At 42.6% G+C, this 18,128-nt stretch overlaps 1 protein-coding gene across 2 annotated transcripts; it reads left to right on the top strand.

The window, feature by feature from the left end:
- Window positions 1–1,437: 1,437 nt before the first annotated feature.
- LOC147193648 (protocadherin alpha-C2-like) lies at window positions 1,438–17,877 on the top strand. 2 transcript variants are annotated; one of them, XM_086131631.1, is made up of 5 exons: window positions 1,438–4,221; window positions 6,232–6,290; window positions 9,128–9,213; window positions 10,130–10,208; window positions 14,390–14,537. In XM_086131631.1, the coding sequence occupies exons 1-4, from the start codon at window positions 1,672–1,674 to the stop codon at window positions 10,192–10,194; spliced, it is 2,760 nt and encodes a 919-aa protein (XP_085987757.1). In that variant the 5' UTR covers window positions 1,438–1,671; the 3' UTR covers window positions 10,195–10,208; window positions 14,390–14,537. The 2 variants fall into 2 exon arrangements, with proteins under 2 accessions (XP_085987757.1, XP_085987756.1); XM_086131630.1 differs by lacking the exon at window positions 10,130–10,208 and having other exon boundaries at window positions 14,390–17,877.
- Window positions 17,878–18,128: the final 251 nt, after the last annotated feature.

Raw genomic sequence — 18,128 nt, 5'->3', positions numbered from 1 at the left:
ACGTAATTGGTCTAATTGGAGTGTGCAGTTGGACCCAGTGTTGCGGTTCAGTCAGAATATATTCACCATCACTTTGACTTCAAATAGCCGTCGATCTAAGCTTACATAATCTTTTTTTTTTTTTTTTAGTTTTTGCATCAGCAGCAGCAGCAGCGCAGCACCAGACAAAAAACTCTGTCAGGTTATGATGTAACACAGATGTACAACCCCATTCACACCTGTAGACAAGATAAGCAGTGCACCACGCGTAACATATGTAGGAACATTTCGCTTCACACAATGTAATATTCCATTCATTTAGATGGTTGATTTTTCGATTTTATTTTTCTTGCATCCTTCCTAGTATGAAAATATAATGAGCTCCTTCAATCGATAAAACATTTAATTGCCGGGTGATCCATTCGTGGTGCAATACCTGCCTAATTAAGCTGTTTACGAAATGAACAGCCAGTCTCGGTATATGTAGAATCCTATATCATCTTTCTCCCTGGCAAATGGACCAGAGGGAACGTGATACTTCTGCTTTCTGGGGTCCACCACGGGCGTTTCCAATGCGATGATGTGACCTGACAGTCTGGGGTCTACCACTGACAGTGATCCATGTGGAGGGAAGGTTGTGATTGTCAGTGCAATGTTTTCTCCCTGCTGCGCCTTGCCCAAATGATCGTCATGCGGTAGGCTGCACCACAGAATCGCTACCGGCAAATGAAGCATCCTTGCGACTCCAGTGCAGACAATGGGATACAAACATAAGCCGGTCTCGAACATGTGTCTGCGCTTGACACATTTTCACGTTTCACGTTTTCATTCATCATGGTCGTTATGCTTCCGCGGACAATTCACCCCGTAGTGCCACTTGATCAAATGCATTCCCTACATTTATACATTTTGCTTACCTTGCACGACACTCCGTGTGCAAGACATGCTTTGGCGATTGTTTGTAATATTAGCTCATTATAACTGTCATTAATATCGCTGCAAGATTATATGTGTGCCCTCCACGCCTTATTTTAGAGTAGCTTTAATATTTGGACGTGTACAAGGCAAGCACTCCTCAGAACCGACATCACATTGGCTGTTTGGGAGGAGAGAGATTGGTGGTGGTGGTGGTGGGGGACCGGAGTCTGAGTGCGCGCAAGGGTGGGATGGAGCATTGAAAAAGTCAAATATCTGTATTCGTTGCGCTGTATTCCGGTTTTTATTTCCAAAATAAGAGTCAACGAGGATAATTCACCCTGTAAAGTGATATTGGAAATACACGTTGTTGTTACAGAGATCAGACTAACTCTCCCAATTAAACACACACACAGGTTTGATTGAACAGCACATGCGTCTTCCACAAATACGTCCTATAACTCCCCTAGTTTTATTTCGAAAGGGTAGTGTGGGACATTGTGGCAGGTTTGAGAGACCTCACAGCTCCAGTGGCGAGGAAACACACCCGTCAGCAGCGCGCATTGGAGACGAAAAAAAGCGCATCACGGACAAAGGAAATATGGGTGAGCTGGAGAGGATTTGCCACCGCCGGGTCCAACAATGGATGAGCGACTTCTCTTTCATTCAGCTGGAGTCCATTTAGCCCACCTTAATGAGGTGCTGGGACGCATGGTACTGCAAGTTAAAAAGGCGGAAGGCTGCGTTTAATCCGTCTGCGGATCCTATGAGTTTGCAATGGCTGTTGCGGGGATACGCAACCGGCTAGGAAGCAATGTGCCTTTTTATTATTTTGTGATATTCTCCTTATTTTGTGGCCTTTCGTTTGGACAGTTGCGCTATTCTGTAACGGAAGAACTCGAAAATGGGGCAGTGGTCGGTGATCTGGCGCATGACTTGGGGCTGGATATTCGAAAGCTGGCCAGCCGAAAAATCAAGGTAACCTCCAGCAGCAGCAGTAAACGCTACGTGATTGTCACCCCTAAAAACGGTAAATTGCTTGTTAATGAAAGGATCGACAGGGAGGCGCTGTGTGATTTATCCAGCAGCTGCCTCATCAATCTGGAGGTCCTGGTCGAAAATCCTACTGAGGTGCACCATGTTGTGGTGGAGATTGTGGATGTCAATGATAATGCACCGCAGTTCCCTCGGGATGAGTATCAAGTTGAGATCACAGAATCGGCATTACCGGGCTCTCGGTATCCAATTGAAAATGCCCAGGATCCGGACATTGGGTCCAATTCAGTTCGTATCTATCAGCTGAGCACAAACGACCATTTTGCGCTGGTATCCAACAAGCCCTCCTTAAATACAAAGCACATCGAGCTTGTGCTCAAGAAGCCCCTTGATCGGGAGCAAACGCCTTACCACCAGTTAATTCTAAGTGCTGTTGATGGTGGGACACCCGAAAAAACAGGCACGGCTATCATTAATGTGCGAGTACTGGACTCCAATGACAACGTTCCCATGTTCGACAACTCCGTGTACAAGGTGAAACTGTTGGAGAATTCGCCCAAAAACACCCTGGTGATCAAACTGAATGCTACCGATTTGGATGAGGGCACTAATGGAGAGGTATATTACTCTTTCAGCAGCTACACCCCTGAGAGAGTGAGGCAGATGTTCAGTATGGACACGAACACAGGAGAAATAAGAGTAAGCAGCAACGTTGACTATGAAGAGACCAACTCCTATGAAATGTACATCCAAGCAATGGACAAAGGCCCCGGAGCGGTGGCAGCACACTGCAAGGTGGTGGTCGAAGTGGTGGACGTGAATGACAATGTCCCTCAGATTGTGCTGTCATCCCTGTCAAGCCCTGTGAGGGAGGATGCCCGCGCCGACACAGTCGTGGCCCTCATTAGCGTCACCGATCGGGATTCCGGCACCAACAAGCAGGTGACTTTGGAGATCCCAGCAGGCCTTCCTTTCAAGATCAAATCCTTCAGAAACTACTACACCCTGGTTACCTCAGCGTTCTTGGACCGCGAGACCACTGATGCCTACAATGTCACTCTGAGTGCCACAGACGGAGGAAATCCCCCTCTTTCCTCTCAGAAGACCATCCAGGTCGACGTGGCTGACGTCAACGACAACCCACCACGATTTGAGCAGACGTCGTATACAGTGTACGTGACTGAGAACAACGCCCATGGGGCCTCTTTGTGTACTGTGAAAGCTCAAGACGCAGACATCAAGGAAAACGCACGCATCACCTACACGGTGCTCAATGACAATAACCACGGCATCCCCGTCACGTCTTATGTGTCTGTGAAGGCTGATACTGGCGAGGCTTATGCCCTGCGAGCCTTCGACTATGAGTCACTTCGAGAGTTTCACTTCCAGGTCAAAGCCCAAGATGGGGGCATTCCTCCGCTTAGTCGCGTCGCCACCGTCTACATCTACATAATGGATCAGAATGACCATGCGCCACTCATTGTCAACCCTCCGGGTAATGGCACACGCTCCTTGGAGACGGTTCAAAAGAACGCAGATCCTGGTGCTTTGGTGACAAAAGTGGTGGCGTATGATGCAGATGCCGGTCCAAACGCCTGGCTGGTGTACATGCTGGAGACTGCGACCGACCTGGACTTGTTCAAGGTGCACGAACACACGGGTGAGATCAGGACCACTCGTAGGATCCTGGAGGACAACTCCACCTCGTTTGCTCTAACAGTCTTGGTGAAAGACCACGGGCAGCCTGCGCTCTCCTCCACTGCCACCATCAACGTGGCTGTCATGGAGGTGCCCCCCAAGGTTGTCCCAGACCCCAAGAGGATCATTAGACCCCACAGTACACTACTTTTCTCCAACGTAACCCTCTACCTGATTGTCGCTCTGAGTGCCACCACCTTTGTTTTCCTGGTCACCGTGGTGGTGCTGGCCATTGTCCGCTGCCATGCCTATTGCTCACAACCCGGCTCCTGCTCACCTTGCTGTGGCTCACAGAAACCCCCTCCAGACGGTGGGAACAGTAGTGTGAGTGCTGGTGGAGGCGGGGCCGCCGGTGGAGCAGCAGGGCAACCTAATAACAACGTCGTGCTCCGGAGGGACCTTAAAGTTGAGCCTCACTACATTGAAGTGCGTGGGAATGGCTCACTAACAAAGACTTACTGCTACAAGACCTGCTTGACGGCCACCTCGGGCAGTGACACCTTCATGTTCTACAATACGGGAAGGCCCATCAGTGGCACCTGGGGCAGCGGTGCCGATCGTTTCTTCACAAGTGGAAGCGGTTTCGTACGAAGGCTGAGCATGCCGGATGCCTCACTTCAAATCTGCCCGGAGGTATGTATGTAGCTATAAATGTGCATTTTCACGACAACCTTGCAGTACTCAACTTTAGTCCAGCTGAAGGTGGAACCGTTTATTACTGGTCAATATGCTCTTATTAAGTTATTTTAAATTTAGATGGGTACTGTGGGGACATCCCCATTTGAGACACATTCGTATTGCTCCCCTCCGGCACGGAAGCCAACAACTGAATCAAGTGATTAGCTTCGTTCGCTTTGGTTCAGTTCTCCCCTTATACCGTGCAGTCTCTCAGCCTAGCCCGGCTCAGCACTCACACTGCATTAACGTCAGTCCTGATGCTTTTCTACATCCCTGTGTGATTTCTGATGATTCAGAGATTTGTGTCTCCATTTGAGGTTGTCATCACATCCACTCTCATAGGGGGTCATGTTGCCTTTACTTCTTCGCTCTTGATATCTGACCAAGTGAGCTTGAACTAAGAGTGCATGTGTGTGCCTGAATGAGATTTTCGAGTTGGATTCGCGCAGTTGATTGACTCAGTAAAAGTTAGGCCAATGACAAGACGTGCTGTCAAGCAAAATTAAGATCAGGCCTCCCGGTTTGGCTAATTTGCTCTAAGGATATAATATGCAATTAGCAACTCAATGATGATGACATCAGGCAACCTTTGAGATTCTGTTTTCATTGAAAAATTGCATCAGTGTTTTCAATTTGACTATGAAGATTTAACACTCCCGTAGTGTTTTACAGCATATATCGAGTGGGTTGACGAACCTTGACTACATGCTTGTGATTTAAGTCAATCCAATCGCACGTGATAAACAGTTCTTAAGGAGAAAAATGTTATGAATGGATGTATAACACAGTTTACATTTTGGGTAGGCTTGGAAGTTTAGGCTACTATTATTAAGGATCTCGATAAAGCGGTGAGCCAATTCCATTTCCTTACCATCTGTGACATGTTGAGGAAATGTTTCACTGAGTCAAGTTTAGCAAAGGAAATTTGATTAACCTACAGCCTCTGTTGCTCAGCCCTGCAAATTAGATTTAGGCAAAGAGGCTGTGCCTATGAGCACAAAAAGACTCCCTTATGAATTGTAGCGACAGAACACTGTGCCGTCTTTATCTGGGACACTTGCGACTGCCTGAGCGGTTGTATCGCTAACCAAGGTGTTTTTGAGGTACAATGTCGCAACCCTCATCTACTATCCATGAAGTGTTAACCTGAAACAAGTTTAGTCGTGGCATTCAGTCATGAATGTGTGCAGTAGCACAGTTACTCACACTGAAATTTAATCTGAAAGGGCCAAACAAAATTAATGTCCGTGAATAAAGAAGCTCATTAAACACATTAAACTAGACTTCACGGAACTTAAAGGGCTAGTCGTCTCAAACGAGCTTTTACGAAAGATCCCTTCACATGATATTTTTTCAAAATTAAGTCAACGCCTTTAAGATATCCTTTATTTGTCCCACACTGGGGAAATTTACTTTCAGTCTACAAAAAACGACATTCTACCTTTACAGTGTGTAGGTTATGAGACAAACTTGTATCACATAATAGCCTCTCAAAGCCCTCTCATCAGACCAGAGGCACAGGGAGTGGTTACCAGGGCAATGATGTCTCTTGCATATTATTTTTATGGGCAATAATTTACCACAAGTCCGCTGGGAACATGACATACTCACGAACCAGAAAGACCAGAACATGCCTGTATCCGTCATTTCCAGGACTTGGGAGGCAAAAACGCAAAACTCCAAAAGTCAATCTCTAACCTTAATTAGCACATGCGTGTCATTTAGCATTTATGCTCCGGTTGATATCAATATGTATGCCTCTGTGTGTGTGTTTGTGGGTGTGTGCGCGTGTGCTCCGATCACATCCAGAGCAGGGATGCGTATCATTATTAATTGATGAGGCTGTAGCCCGGCCTCACTCTCCACTGTATGAGATTGAACTAAACTCTCTTTGGTGTTCTCTCTCTCCCCATGTCTCTCTTTCTCCCCATCATTTGCTTTCCCACTCACCTTTTGCACGCTCAGCCAAAAGCCCCGAACGCTGACTGGCGATATTCTGCGTCTTTGAGGGCCGGGGTGCAGAGGTAAGTCACTGTTTTGCAACTTCTTCCACTTCTGCTCTCAATAAAAAGCTCCAACGTAAGCAGCTTAGGTTGTTTACACGTGTATGTCATCTCTCTGTAAACTCCAACATAACAACAAACAGCCATCCAAAACTAGAATTACATTATAACGCCTCACACCGGAATCTGCCACTGTCAAGATTAAATAGTTGACCCTCAGCATCTCTTTTAACCCCAAAAGCCCTCTCACTCCTTGAAGGCATCTCTCATCAGTGAATGCAGTGAATCTTCTCTGCAGTGTAACAATATATAGGCCATTTACATTCTGAGCATCACCCCCCCCCCCCCCCCCCCCCAGTTCGAGCCTTTAAGCAGGAAGCATGAAGGACAAATGAGTTACGACCTTTTGCAGATTATCTGATGTACGCGCACGTCAGTGTCTGCACATACAACTACCCTGCAAGCGCTGTGTTTATTTATACACTTTTTTTTTCTGGAGGTGTGAAGTTGTTAACACAGACAGCATGGGACATTTCGGACTGCAGTTCTACTTGCTAATATGCTATATGAATTATTGGGACACTTGGGCGTTACACCTAAAAGAAGTAAATGTAACTGAAGAAAATATTGAACATGTATTCAAAGTTACATTTCAGGGAATTTTCAGTGAGGTTCAAATATGAAAACTTGACTTAAAAAAAAAGTGCCACTGATTTGTTAAAATCCAAACTTTACTTTGCACACTGGGGTACAGTGTGTGCTGGAACAGAACAGGATGTTCTCCTGAATGCATACTCTGTGTTATTTTTAGCATGCTGAAGAATTAACATTCTTGGAGAATTAAGACACACGAGTCGAGATTGATGAAATGACTGATAAAGCGCGAATCTCAATACTCAGTGTTGTTTACAAAATGTACTTGCGTGCAATGAGTTTTTTTTTAATGATGCTTTTCAACGTCAACAAATCCCAACACGAGTTTCATTAAATCCAAAGTACAAGTAGATTAAAAAAATGGAATAGGGTGCAGCATCATCAAAATACTTGCATCTAAAACGTCATTAGGCGGTCTTATTTCAAAATATTTTCGACGAAAACACGTTTCCAAGACTGCGGTTATGAGTTTATATAAGGTCTAAATAGAGAACAGAACATTTCCCATCTTTGTCTGGGTAATGAAGGAATTTTCATGGGAGCATTAGCATCTCATTAGCAACGAACCAAAGCATTTTGAATACAGTTCGAGTTGTTTTCATCGGCGTCTGGCCCTTGAATTTTGTCATAATCAGGCTACAAAAAGATGCAAAAATATATGGAATCAAACGCTGCGCTAATGTGATCCGAGGACAACTGGAACCTCAGACTAATGAGGGTTTTTTTTTTCTTCCACATGCCTCTCCTTTGCACAAAATATTCATAATTTCACGCTAACAATGCTGACTGCTCTTTTGCACATTCTCCGGCTCCATTCAAGTTTACTTTAATTGGAAATTAGTGTTAATTTCTATGGCGTGGAAGTATCCTAATGTGCATCATGTCACCAGTGACGGTAACATGATGTGGATTAACAGAAACCATCACTGCAATTTGCTGCCGCCGTCTCGAAGATGTCATAGCCTGTAATGTTCATGGACAGGAAAGATGCTCTCATTAACACTTAACCCCAAGACAGGCATCCTGTAATCTTTTCCTCTTTACACATTTTGCATGGGGCACCAAATTCACAAACCCACATTTCTGGAATAATGAGTCGGGGGGGGGGGGGGGGTACAAACAAACCACACCCGTTTTGTTGGTGCCATACCCTGACAAAGTAAAGCAGCATTTTAGCACGTAAAAGCAAAACATTCATCACACTCCTGAGAGGGAACGCCGAATGAAATTTTGTATTCATGTCACATCCTTCCCCAACGTAATTGTTGCACTTAACAGATTCTGCATGTACTGCATTGCAGATGGCCCTGGTAGAGTTGGGCGACTTTTCTGATAACTTCGCTGATTGTGTCATTGTGGGAGGGAGAATGTCAGCCATGGAAGATGCAGACTAGATTATATCGTGTGGCGTTTGCAGGAACACAAATGCTTTTATGGGTGATTTCATTTGGTCTGTGTTTGACATCCAATTCACTATTTTAAAAACGTCAACCTAAATTCTGTGTATAATCTAACACAGCAACTGCTAAATGAACCAGCCACTGGATAAAACACTGAAATGATGATGCTAATGTACCAGTCATTTTGCTGCTAGAAATCTTTCGCTGTGAAGCAGGTGCTCTGTGCTTTAGCGCACCCGTATCCAACAAAGAGTCACTGAAAGAAGCGGAACAAACACCATTGCCCAAAGCTGGGCCATCATGAGTGAATTATCCTCGTATCTCAGCAGTTTGGGCGTGTAGTGGCTTATGAAGGCATTTGGCCTTTTCGGTTGTCTCACCACGGTCATCAGTAGCGATAATTATGGCCGCAAAAAAAACGCCTTGAAACATGTTACATTGTTTTGTGTCGGCTCATGGCCACCAATAAGCAACGAATTGACTGCCTGTTTCATGAAATAATGCATACCGATGCCTAATATCGTGAGTGAAAAAATACCCATGGTCCCTGAAGTAGGACACCGCAATATTATTTAACCCCTTTCAGGGACAGTGGTTACTACACTGGACCGCTTATCAGGTTACACGGTGCATGAAAGGGTTCATGCTGCTGAACTCTATACATAATTGGTAGCAGACCGAACCCAAAACATATACAGTATGTTAGAGATGGTTGAATGAATATTCAGGACTAAAATCTATTAATAACTTGTTAATAGCACTTCTTTATTGCATGCCTCTCACTTATTGTGTTGTGCTTTGCAGTTCGGTCCACATGGAGGAGGCCTCTGTGATGCAGGGAGCCCAGGGCATGCTGGTCCAAAACTGGCCCACTGTGTCCAGTGCTGCAGGTGAGAAAGAGCATGAGAAAAGTGTAGTTTTGCAGAGTAATGACAGGAAACTCATCATGCATGGGAACCAAATGACTTTCACATGACTGAAGATGACCTGAAACTGAATAAATATGAAATCCTTTACTCCTCTCAATCAAGTTAATTGTTGGGATAAAGGATTATTGATGGATTGGATTGAAAGAGGCAATTGAGTGCAACCTTTTAATAGAATCACTGGCAATATTATACACAAATCCAATTCCGAAGAAGGTGGGAGATATGAACGTGTTACAGCTGTAAAATTTGAAGTCAATGATGATTTGCCAAAAACAAGAAAGTTGTTTTTCTTTAAGCGTAACACGATGTTCCAACTTTATTGGAATCGGGTTTGTACTTTATACTATAATATACTGCTTTTGCTCAACAGACAAATCCCGGAGCTCTATGGCATTTGTAAATTCATTGTTTTGTTTCAACAAATTCCATAGACATTTCCATAAAATAATTTTTATGCTCAAAATATTTCTGCAACCAACTGTAGAATGGATTTCTCTTCCATGCTTTCTGGTTATGGAGTTTTTTGTTTCATGATTATTATTTTTTTTAATTTAGTAGGCCATTGGGGTCATGTGTGCTCCTACATATTTCAAGACTGCTTATTAAAAATAGTACTTGTTCTAAAAAAAAAAAAAAAAAAAAAAGAAAGACAAAACATAAACAGGCGAGTCCTTGTAGTAAAATTGTCTGAATTAGAAAAAATAAACAGCCTGCTATCATCTTCATTATATTACATGTGACATGTGTGTTCATGGGTAAACTGAGGCTACAAAAATCTGAGAGACTGCAACACATTAACAACTGCTGCATGGGGGTTTGCATACTGACACAGATGTTTTTGCTCTCCCCCCCCCCTTTTTTTTTTTTATCCAAATAGGAAATGATTTGCACTGTGTGGGTGGTAAAGTTGAACATCTGTGGCAACACAAGCAATGTAAATAGTGCTGACCTCAAAGGTGACTTGTGCTTCATTATTTACACACACTAGCTAAGCGTGAATGACTGAGAAACAGCTTTTGTTGGCTCAAAAGAGAACATACGTTGTGATCTGTTTCATTCCTTCCTTCGGCCTATTACACATTGATTTTCTGTCTGATATTAGGAATTAGAGCATAGGTAGAGCCTCCAAAGTGAGACATTTGGTCACAGTCACACAGTTGGTGAGTCAGTGGTAAAATATGCCTTGCTGTAGCTCACCCAAGGCATATTTAGGTGTAAAAATACTGTCATGGAAGAATGTGTTCGAAATGCAATCGCAAATTCTGTGTTGATGTACTGAAGAGAAACATGTATTTGTTAAAACGGAAATCTGCTTCTGTTGGCAATGCAAATCCTTGAATAGTCATTTTCGAAGAGGGAGCAGTTTGCGTATCCAGTGTGTATTGTTGCATGAGGAGTCTATTTTGTTAGTGGTGATTTAATACGGAAGCATATTGACGCGCCGGCTTGCAGGTTGATCCTTTGTCGTATGCATCAAAAGGCAAAGTTTTTTTTGTTTTTTTTTTAATGAAAGGTCTGCAGTGAATTATTATCGTGATGAATTTGTCCAACGTGGTGTGATGAATTTTAATTGCAGCCTCCTCAAAACGGTGTTTATATAACTGGCCCAGTGGCCCAAAAGAGGAGACATTTGTCTCATGCCATGAAGACGGTGACAAAAGCTATTATCAGTGATATGAGTCTGCAGTGGGGGAAAAAAAAAACAGACCTCTTAATATTGGAAGTAATTTAGGAGCGGAAGAGCTAAGAAGAGGTACAAAAGAGGGGTGGGGGCAGGTTTGGGGTGCTGGTGGGATGGAGAATGAGAAAGGTTAAGAGGATTGGCAAGTTCCTGCAGTAATGTTGTTGCTAGGGAACACCATGTGACTTGTTGCCTGGCAACACTGTCTAACGGAGAAATTGCTGCAGCAGCCGCACCCTCCATCAGCGGGGAGTGGGTGAAGGCTGTTCCCATGGCAACCAGCCATACCTCTGAATGGAAGAATTAGAGACCAAAAAGGAGGAGGATAGAGCGGCGACGAGGACAGTTAGAAGGAAAGAAAATTAAGAAAGAGCATTGGAGAAAATGCAAAATATATATCTGATGTGACACCATGCGGTGTATTAACACAACCCTTGTAACACCTTCTCCTTCATCCGTTTCTGATGGACATTGTCTGTGAAATATAGGCAAGCATGAACCAGGGGCAGAATTACAAATACTTGGTTTTCGCAGGCGAAACACATGCACGGAAAGATCTCTTATCGATACCTGTGCCTGGATTCTGACAAGATTTGTCAGAGCCACCGCCGGAAGCACGGGAACGTCTCAAGACACTCGGACAACATTCACTTGATTAAACTCAGCCACTTGACATTTTGCCTCAGTTGGTCCAGCATTCGAATATCAAATGCTGCGGCAGGCACATCCGAGGAAAGCAGAATTACAGTATCGCGTGGGTTGCTCGTGTTACTACGAGTAAAATCTTCCTGCTAACTGATGTCAAGCAACAGAACTCAATAAGGGCCTTCTTACTTCAGTACCTGTAATCTGTTCTGTGTCTGAAACTAATATAGAATTGATGCCTTTTATTTGTTTAACTTTGAAGCGAAAACGGTCTAGAATGTTCCATGGTTCTGCTTTCACCATGGCCATTTCAGGCATTGAGTGTCAGGGCGAGCAAATTCCTCTTCGCCGGCCACTGAATAGCAATTGAACAAGACCTGCAATGTTTCTACAATGTTTCAAGCGCTCGTGGCCCCTTCCGCGGATTAACAGATGGATTAAATGCATACCGCCAAATGTCATAATCCTCAAAAACAGAACAGCCTTACAGTATTACGGGACCTACTCGACTAATGGGGAGATAAAATCATCTAATCTGACACTGACGTATCATTAACAAGCTCATTTACATGGAGTAATTAACTGACTTGCTCGTCATTTTAGCACATTGTGGAAAAGAAATCCAAATACGCATGCCGTATTTTAGTTTCTCTTCAATATTTATACGTTTTCTTTTCATTTTATAAATATTTGTTATCCTGATACTGTACTAAAAATCTTACTTGACTATGTATGAATACAATAAAGTCATTTTTGTTCACGTGTCATGAAAGTTTCTACAACTGCCTTTTCCACCGAAATATCGACAAAACGTGTTGACGTGAAGAGTGAGTTACGCTGGTCCAAATTGGTGTCCACTCTTGTTAGGGTGCTTTTATAACAATATTTTGATTGGTCAACAATGCCAAGTTGTCAACCGTCGTGGGGTCGGTCCAGGTGCATGAATGAACTTGATGAACTCATTCAAAATGTGGGCCGAGATTTATACCAGACCACGCGTAACAGCGTACTTCCCAGGGGGAGAGTAGTTGAAACCATTTCAGCATTCCAGTAATGTCATAAATAGCCTACAAAGAAAAAATCAAAAAGAATCTTTTGGCAAGGGCTTGTTTGATCTAAATAAAATCCTGCCGGAAAGTAGGTCAGAGCAAAGAGAGAACTGGTGTGGGCCTGAAGAGCAAGCACCGTGTCTGCACTGTCTCCACCCCCCGCCCCCATCTTCCTTTCCTGCTTTGCTTCTCGCTGTCTGCATCTCACTGGATCTCATCTAACGTTCCCTTGCTTTTTTTTTTTTTTTTTCATTTGTGCTTTTGTGACCTTTTAACCTCACCGGCTCATGTTCGGTTGCGTTTTGGCTTGATTTCTGTTACAGCTCTACCTGATCCGAATCATTTGAACGGTTGTCTTGTTTGTTTTTTTAATATAGGGATGGATGCTACATACCAGGAAAACAACATTACTTTCCAATAATGATTGATTACAATAACAGGACATTAATGGCTGATTTCTTCCAATGCTATTAATTTTGCAAATTCATCGTTATCACTATCCACAAATACAAGATTGAGTTTGGCGTGGATGGAGCATTTTATATCAAGAAACAAATAATATTCCTCCTATGTCACGTCCTACCATTATACTCTATGCCCCGCTCATGAGTTCCAGTATGCCAGTCCGTCAGACGAGGTGGTTTGAATGGCAAACTTGGACTGATGGTTCCATACCCTTAGATCGAAAGCCGGCAGTAACAGGAAGTCAGAAATACACATAGAAATGAAATGATTCAAATAACAACACTGTGACTTATCCAGACACATTAAGTTGATCTGTCTGAATTGACCCTTTCATGCACCCTGTAACCTGGTAACATTGATAAGCTGTCCGCTGTAGTAACCGCTGTCCCTGAAAGGGCTAAAATATTTGATTTTCAACTTTATATTCATGATACATTACGTATTGGATGAAATGTTTTTTTTAGAGAAGTTCTGGGAAGGTCAGAAAGCGCTGCATTGCATTTTTTTGGAGATCGAGGGAAAGTCTACAACAGGGTAGGTCATAGGTGTCAAACTCAGGTCCTGGAGGGCCGCTGCCTTGCATGTTTTCCAAGTCTCCCTGTTGCAACACACCTGATTCAAATGAACAGGTTCAATGTCAGGCTTGCGCAGAGCTTGCTGATGATCTGATAATTTGAATCAGGTGTTTTGGAACAGGGAGACTTGGAAAACATGCAGGGCAGCGGCCCTCCCGGACCTGAGTTTGACACCTATGGGGTAGGTGGAGAGGATCGATATAGTATGGCATGAGGAAGTCGGGATTGGCAGAGAAGTATGTTAGAACACTACAATGCGTATATATGGGGAGCTGTGATGAGATGTGTTGCTGATGTGACAAAGGAGTTCAAGGTGGCGCTTGGCCTGCATCAGGGGTTAGCTCTGAGCCCCCTCCTGTTAGCAATAGTGACGGCTGGGTTGACAGATGAGGTTAGACTGGAATCCCCATGGACCAGGACGTTTGCAGATGGCATTGTGGTCTGCAGTGACAGCATTCAGTGGGGTCGGGTGGAGGAACATTTCGAGAGGTGGAAGCATGCGCTGGAAAGGAGAGGAATGAAGATTAGCTGGAGAAAGACAGAAAATAGTATACATGTGCGTGAATGAGAGGAGAGTGTGATGGATGGATGGTTCGAGACATCAGCAAACCATCCAAATGATTTTAAAAGCAAATTTCTTTGTTCAGTATAATCACTCTTGAGTGTAACATTGAACGTACAGCTGATTTGACATCTTTTATTTTTTGTATCTATCTGTATAGATGGAGAGGGTGGCGGAGAGCTCTCCCCTCCAGTAGGCGCTGGTGTCAACAGCAACAGCTGGCACTTCCGATACGGAGCCGGACAAAGCTACTGCCCGCCGCAGGGCCTGAAGCCTGGCGAGATTCCTCCCGAAGCTTTCATCATCCCCGGATCCCCGGCCATCATTTCTATCCGCCATGACCCCGGCCCCGTTGACGACAAAGGGGACTTTATCAGTTTCGGCAAGAAGGAGGAAGCCAAGAAGAAGAAAAAGAAGAAGAAGGATAAGAAAGAAAAGAAGGAGAAAGGAAAGGATGACGGAGGGGATGATTAAAGAGGGGTGAATGGAAGCTGTTAAGATGCCATCCCGATTACAGGGCCAAAAAGCCAAATCACTATGAATGAAGGAGTCTCTTTGCAGCATATGCATTACAATACATCACATACTTAACATTGTACAGTCGCCTAGCTCGCTGCACAAAGCAAACCTTCTCAACAAATGTTCCTCTCTTGGATGGCTCATTTGGCCTTCAACTTTGACCAGTATAAGTTCATTCTATTCAAATGTACAGTCAGAAGGCTTTTGAGGGGGTTTGGAAAACCATCAATGCCTAACCCAAATTTCTTGAATTAAAATCAAAATGCCATAAAAATAATCATAATAATAATTAAAAAGTGATTTGTACCTGACTTTTGTCAGCAAAGGATGCCTGTGTTGGCGCCTTTGAAGTCATGAGCCGCCGTTCTTCACACACTCATCTACATATAAATATAAAGTGAAAGCCAAACTGAAAAATATGACTTTTTTTCATCAGTAGTAAGTAGACATCTTAGAAATTCAGCAAATGTGATTTTTTTTCAATTAAAAACGAAAAAAAAAACAAATAAACACCTAATGAAAACATTGTAAAGAAATAACTGGTATGCAGACACTGAAATTATTTGCACAAGATGGCCCAGACGACAAGAACATCAACCAAGAAATATCTGTCAGGATAACATAGCACAGTGACGAGGTTAAGGACATAAACTGGGTTGCGACAACTGTACAAAGTTTGTTACCAGGTTAATGTTCACAACTTGTTTGAAATTTACTCCACTTAATTGTACTCCTATATATTTATTAAGGATGTAGCCTGTTTTAGCATAAAAACATTAACGAAAAAATACCCAATCGGGAAACCAGAATCAGTTTGCTAAATGGCCCAAGTCATTGTCAGGAAATTTGATTCGTGGTTTGTCAACGGTCCATATTTTTGGACTAATAAAGGATAAGACCATGTTATAGTTTTTTTTTTCAGTCCTTCCTTTACAAATACCTTTTTTTTTTTAAATCGGCCGACATCATGCTACATTGGAAAAGAGATAATCTTGATTTATTCCATTAAAATTCACGTTCGGTCTATCAACCTCAACTCGGCATTTGTTCAATTGGTTTTTCAACACACACAATTTGATAAGATGAGTACACCCATTAAAAAAAAGCTTTTAAGTTTAGATTATTTTGGCCAATCTAAACATCGGTTAAAAATAAAAAATAAATTAATAAATACAAAAAAGAAAAGATGAGTGCCAGGAGGTTCCTTCTGTATTGAACGGAACTAAATGAGAACTTAAATAGTACACCGAGAAAAGTATAAACAAATTGCAAAAATGATTTGGAAGCATACAAAATGAGCACCAGTCATTTCAAAATCCGGTACAATGTAAATTGAAAACCCCATACTTTAATTTCCACCAGTACGATGATGTGACTTGGTATCATTTGCGCCAGCTTTCTTGTTCGCTTGACTATTTTGTTGTTGCCTCTTGTACGCTCGTGCCGCATTGTAATCCAGTTGTGCGCCACCACACTCAATCTGTGACGTCCATTCTTAGCGTCAACACAGACTCCCCGACATAAGCTGTATACTTACTACGCTGCTTTTTTTTTCTTCTTCTCAGTGCTGCATATACAAACTGCAAAAATATCGAATCTGCGCCCTATTCTTTAAGTTCGAAAATCTGAAGGTCAACGGCATTCTTAATGATGAGACTATATTCTAAGGCTGTCAAGCAGGAACATTTCCTGTTCAAGCCTCTTCTTCTGTCTTTGAATGTTAAGTAGATGTTCTTCAAGCTCATCACCACCGCTTCGACTGCTTCAGTGCTCGTTGGACGTGCTTGCCCGCTGCTCGTTTCCTCTCCCCTTCTTCCCATCGACCCGAATCGACATTTGTCGGTAATAACATCTGTAAAGTCATCCCCCCCACCACCCCCCACTAAAGGGATTGTACAGTCGTGTCATGTTGTTGCATATTCATAAACGGAGGACACTGTGCTGCCTATTGTCAAACATTCACATATTTCCCGTTTGATGTCATCAGAGGAAGTTGTGTTGAATACTTGTGTCTCATCCATTGCAATGTGTTACTGCAACATCTGGAAAAGTTTGAAGTTGGAAAGTATGGTATTTACCGTCAGCGCCAACAAGAGTTTGAACCTAATAAGCAAAAATAAATAAATAAACCTCTTATTTTACATTTGCACGATTACTGCAAATAAGCAGTATTTTTTTCATTAGCCATTTTGCTAGTGTATAAAAAAAGATTGACTTTATTTTGCCCTTACTTGAGGAATCTTGGCCGAGTATGGGACGAAATGTGCTGTTTGAGCTGAAGGCAATGCAACTGGGGATGTCTCATCTCTGTTCGTGTTACTTTTCTGGAACTCTCCTATTTCCAGTCGCTGTCGGCACTGCTATCATGCTCAAAATCAACCATGCTCACGATTTTCCTCAACCCAACCCCCCCGCCCCCCGCCCATCCGTCAGATGTACTTCCGTGCTGTCAGATCACCGAGTGTTTGCATGTAATAAGCAAAGGAAACAGATATTATAAAAATACTATATATACCTATACTTTTTTTTTTGTTCCACTGGGACATGTGTATTGGAAACCACAAATCTGAATACACATCCATGCACACACAACACAATACAAATGGTACAGCAAAACCTTAAAGGATCACTTTTTTTTTTAATCCTGCAAACTAGCATTGGCTCGTCTATATATTCATGATCCTATTGTGTTACGCTATGAAATCCTTTTTTTTTGGCACATGGTTATATTTGTTAAGAAAATTGCCCCGTAAACTTGTGTTAACCTTTGAAATGATCAAACAAACACTGTTGTGAGCTCATGTGCGCACCCTCCATAACCATTCCTTGCTTAATGAAGACAAAACGGATGAAAAAGAGGATAAAAAAAAATCCAAAATAGATAAAATGTCCAAAAAAAAAAAATCAAGTTGATGTATTCTCTGCTAGTGTATAGTGAATATTTGTCAGTCACTGGGTGTGACAGTGAGTGACACATGCTAGTCGACTGTGACAGTGCAGATCTGTTCATAAACTAATTTTGTACACCTGCTTATTGTTAAGGTGATTATAGTGGTTCTAATGAGTTCATCAACCTGGTAATGTGTTTTGTTAATAAGTCACAAATAAAGTTTTTTCTTAAATATCAAATTTTCTTTTGACTCGAGTTTTGATTCTGTCTCCCGTACAGTTCTCCGCTTATGGTGAAATTCAGACTGGATTAGACCATACTTTTTTTTTGTCGAAAAAAATAAACTGTGTTTCTGTAGAACACAGCGTATATATTATAGTAAGACCCGTCTCAATTCACCAGGGTATATAGAGCGGCAAAAATGATTAATAATGTACAGTGACATTAGTAAAATCCATCCATCCATTTTCCGATCCGCTTATCCTTACAA

Source organism: Hippocampus guttulatus, chromosome 15, assembly GCF_054856545.1.
Source record: "Hippocampus guttulatus isolate MCC_2025c chromosome 15, RoL_Hgut_1.0, whole genome shotgun sequence".
In the NCBI taxonomy this organism is placed as follows: Eukaryota; Metazoa; Chordata; class Actinopteri; order Syngnathiformes; family Syngnathidae; genus Hippocampus; species Hippocampus guttulatus.
The sequence above is the reverse complement of the archived record's forward strand: the minus strand, read 5'-3'. Positions and strand labels throughout refer to the sequence as shown.

Coding starts and splice junctions, on each gene's coding strand:
- LOC147193648 (XM_086131630.1), top strand. CDS start 1,672: ATGGCTGTTGCGGGGATACGCAACCGGCTAGGAAGCAATGTGCCTTTT. Junction 4,222..6,231: donor CACTTCAAATCTGCCCGGAG/GTATGTATGTAG, acceptor TTGCACGCTCAG/CCAAAAGCCCCGAACGCTGA. Junction 6,291..9,127: donor TTGAGGGCCGGGGTGCAGAG/GTAAGTCACTGT, acceptor TGTGCTTTGCAG/TTCGGTCCACATGGAGGAGG.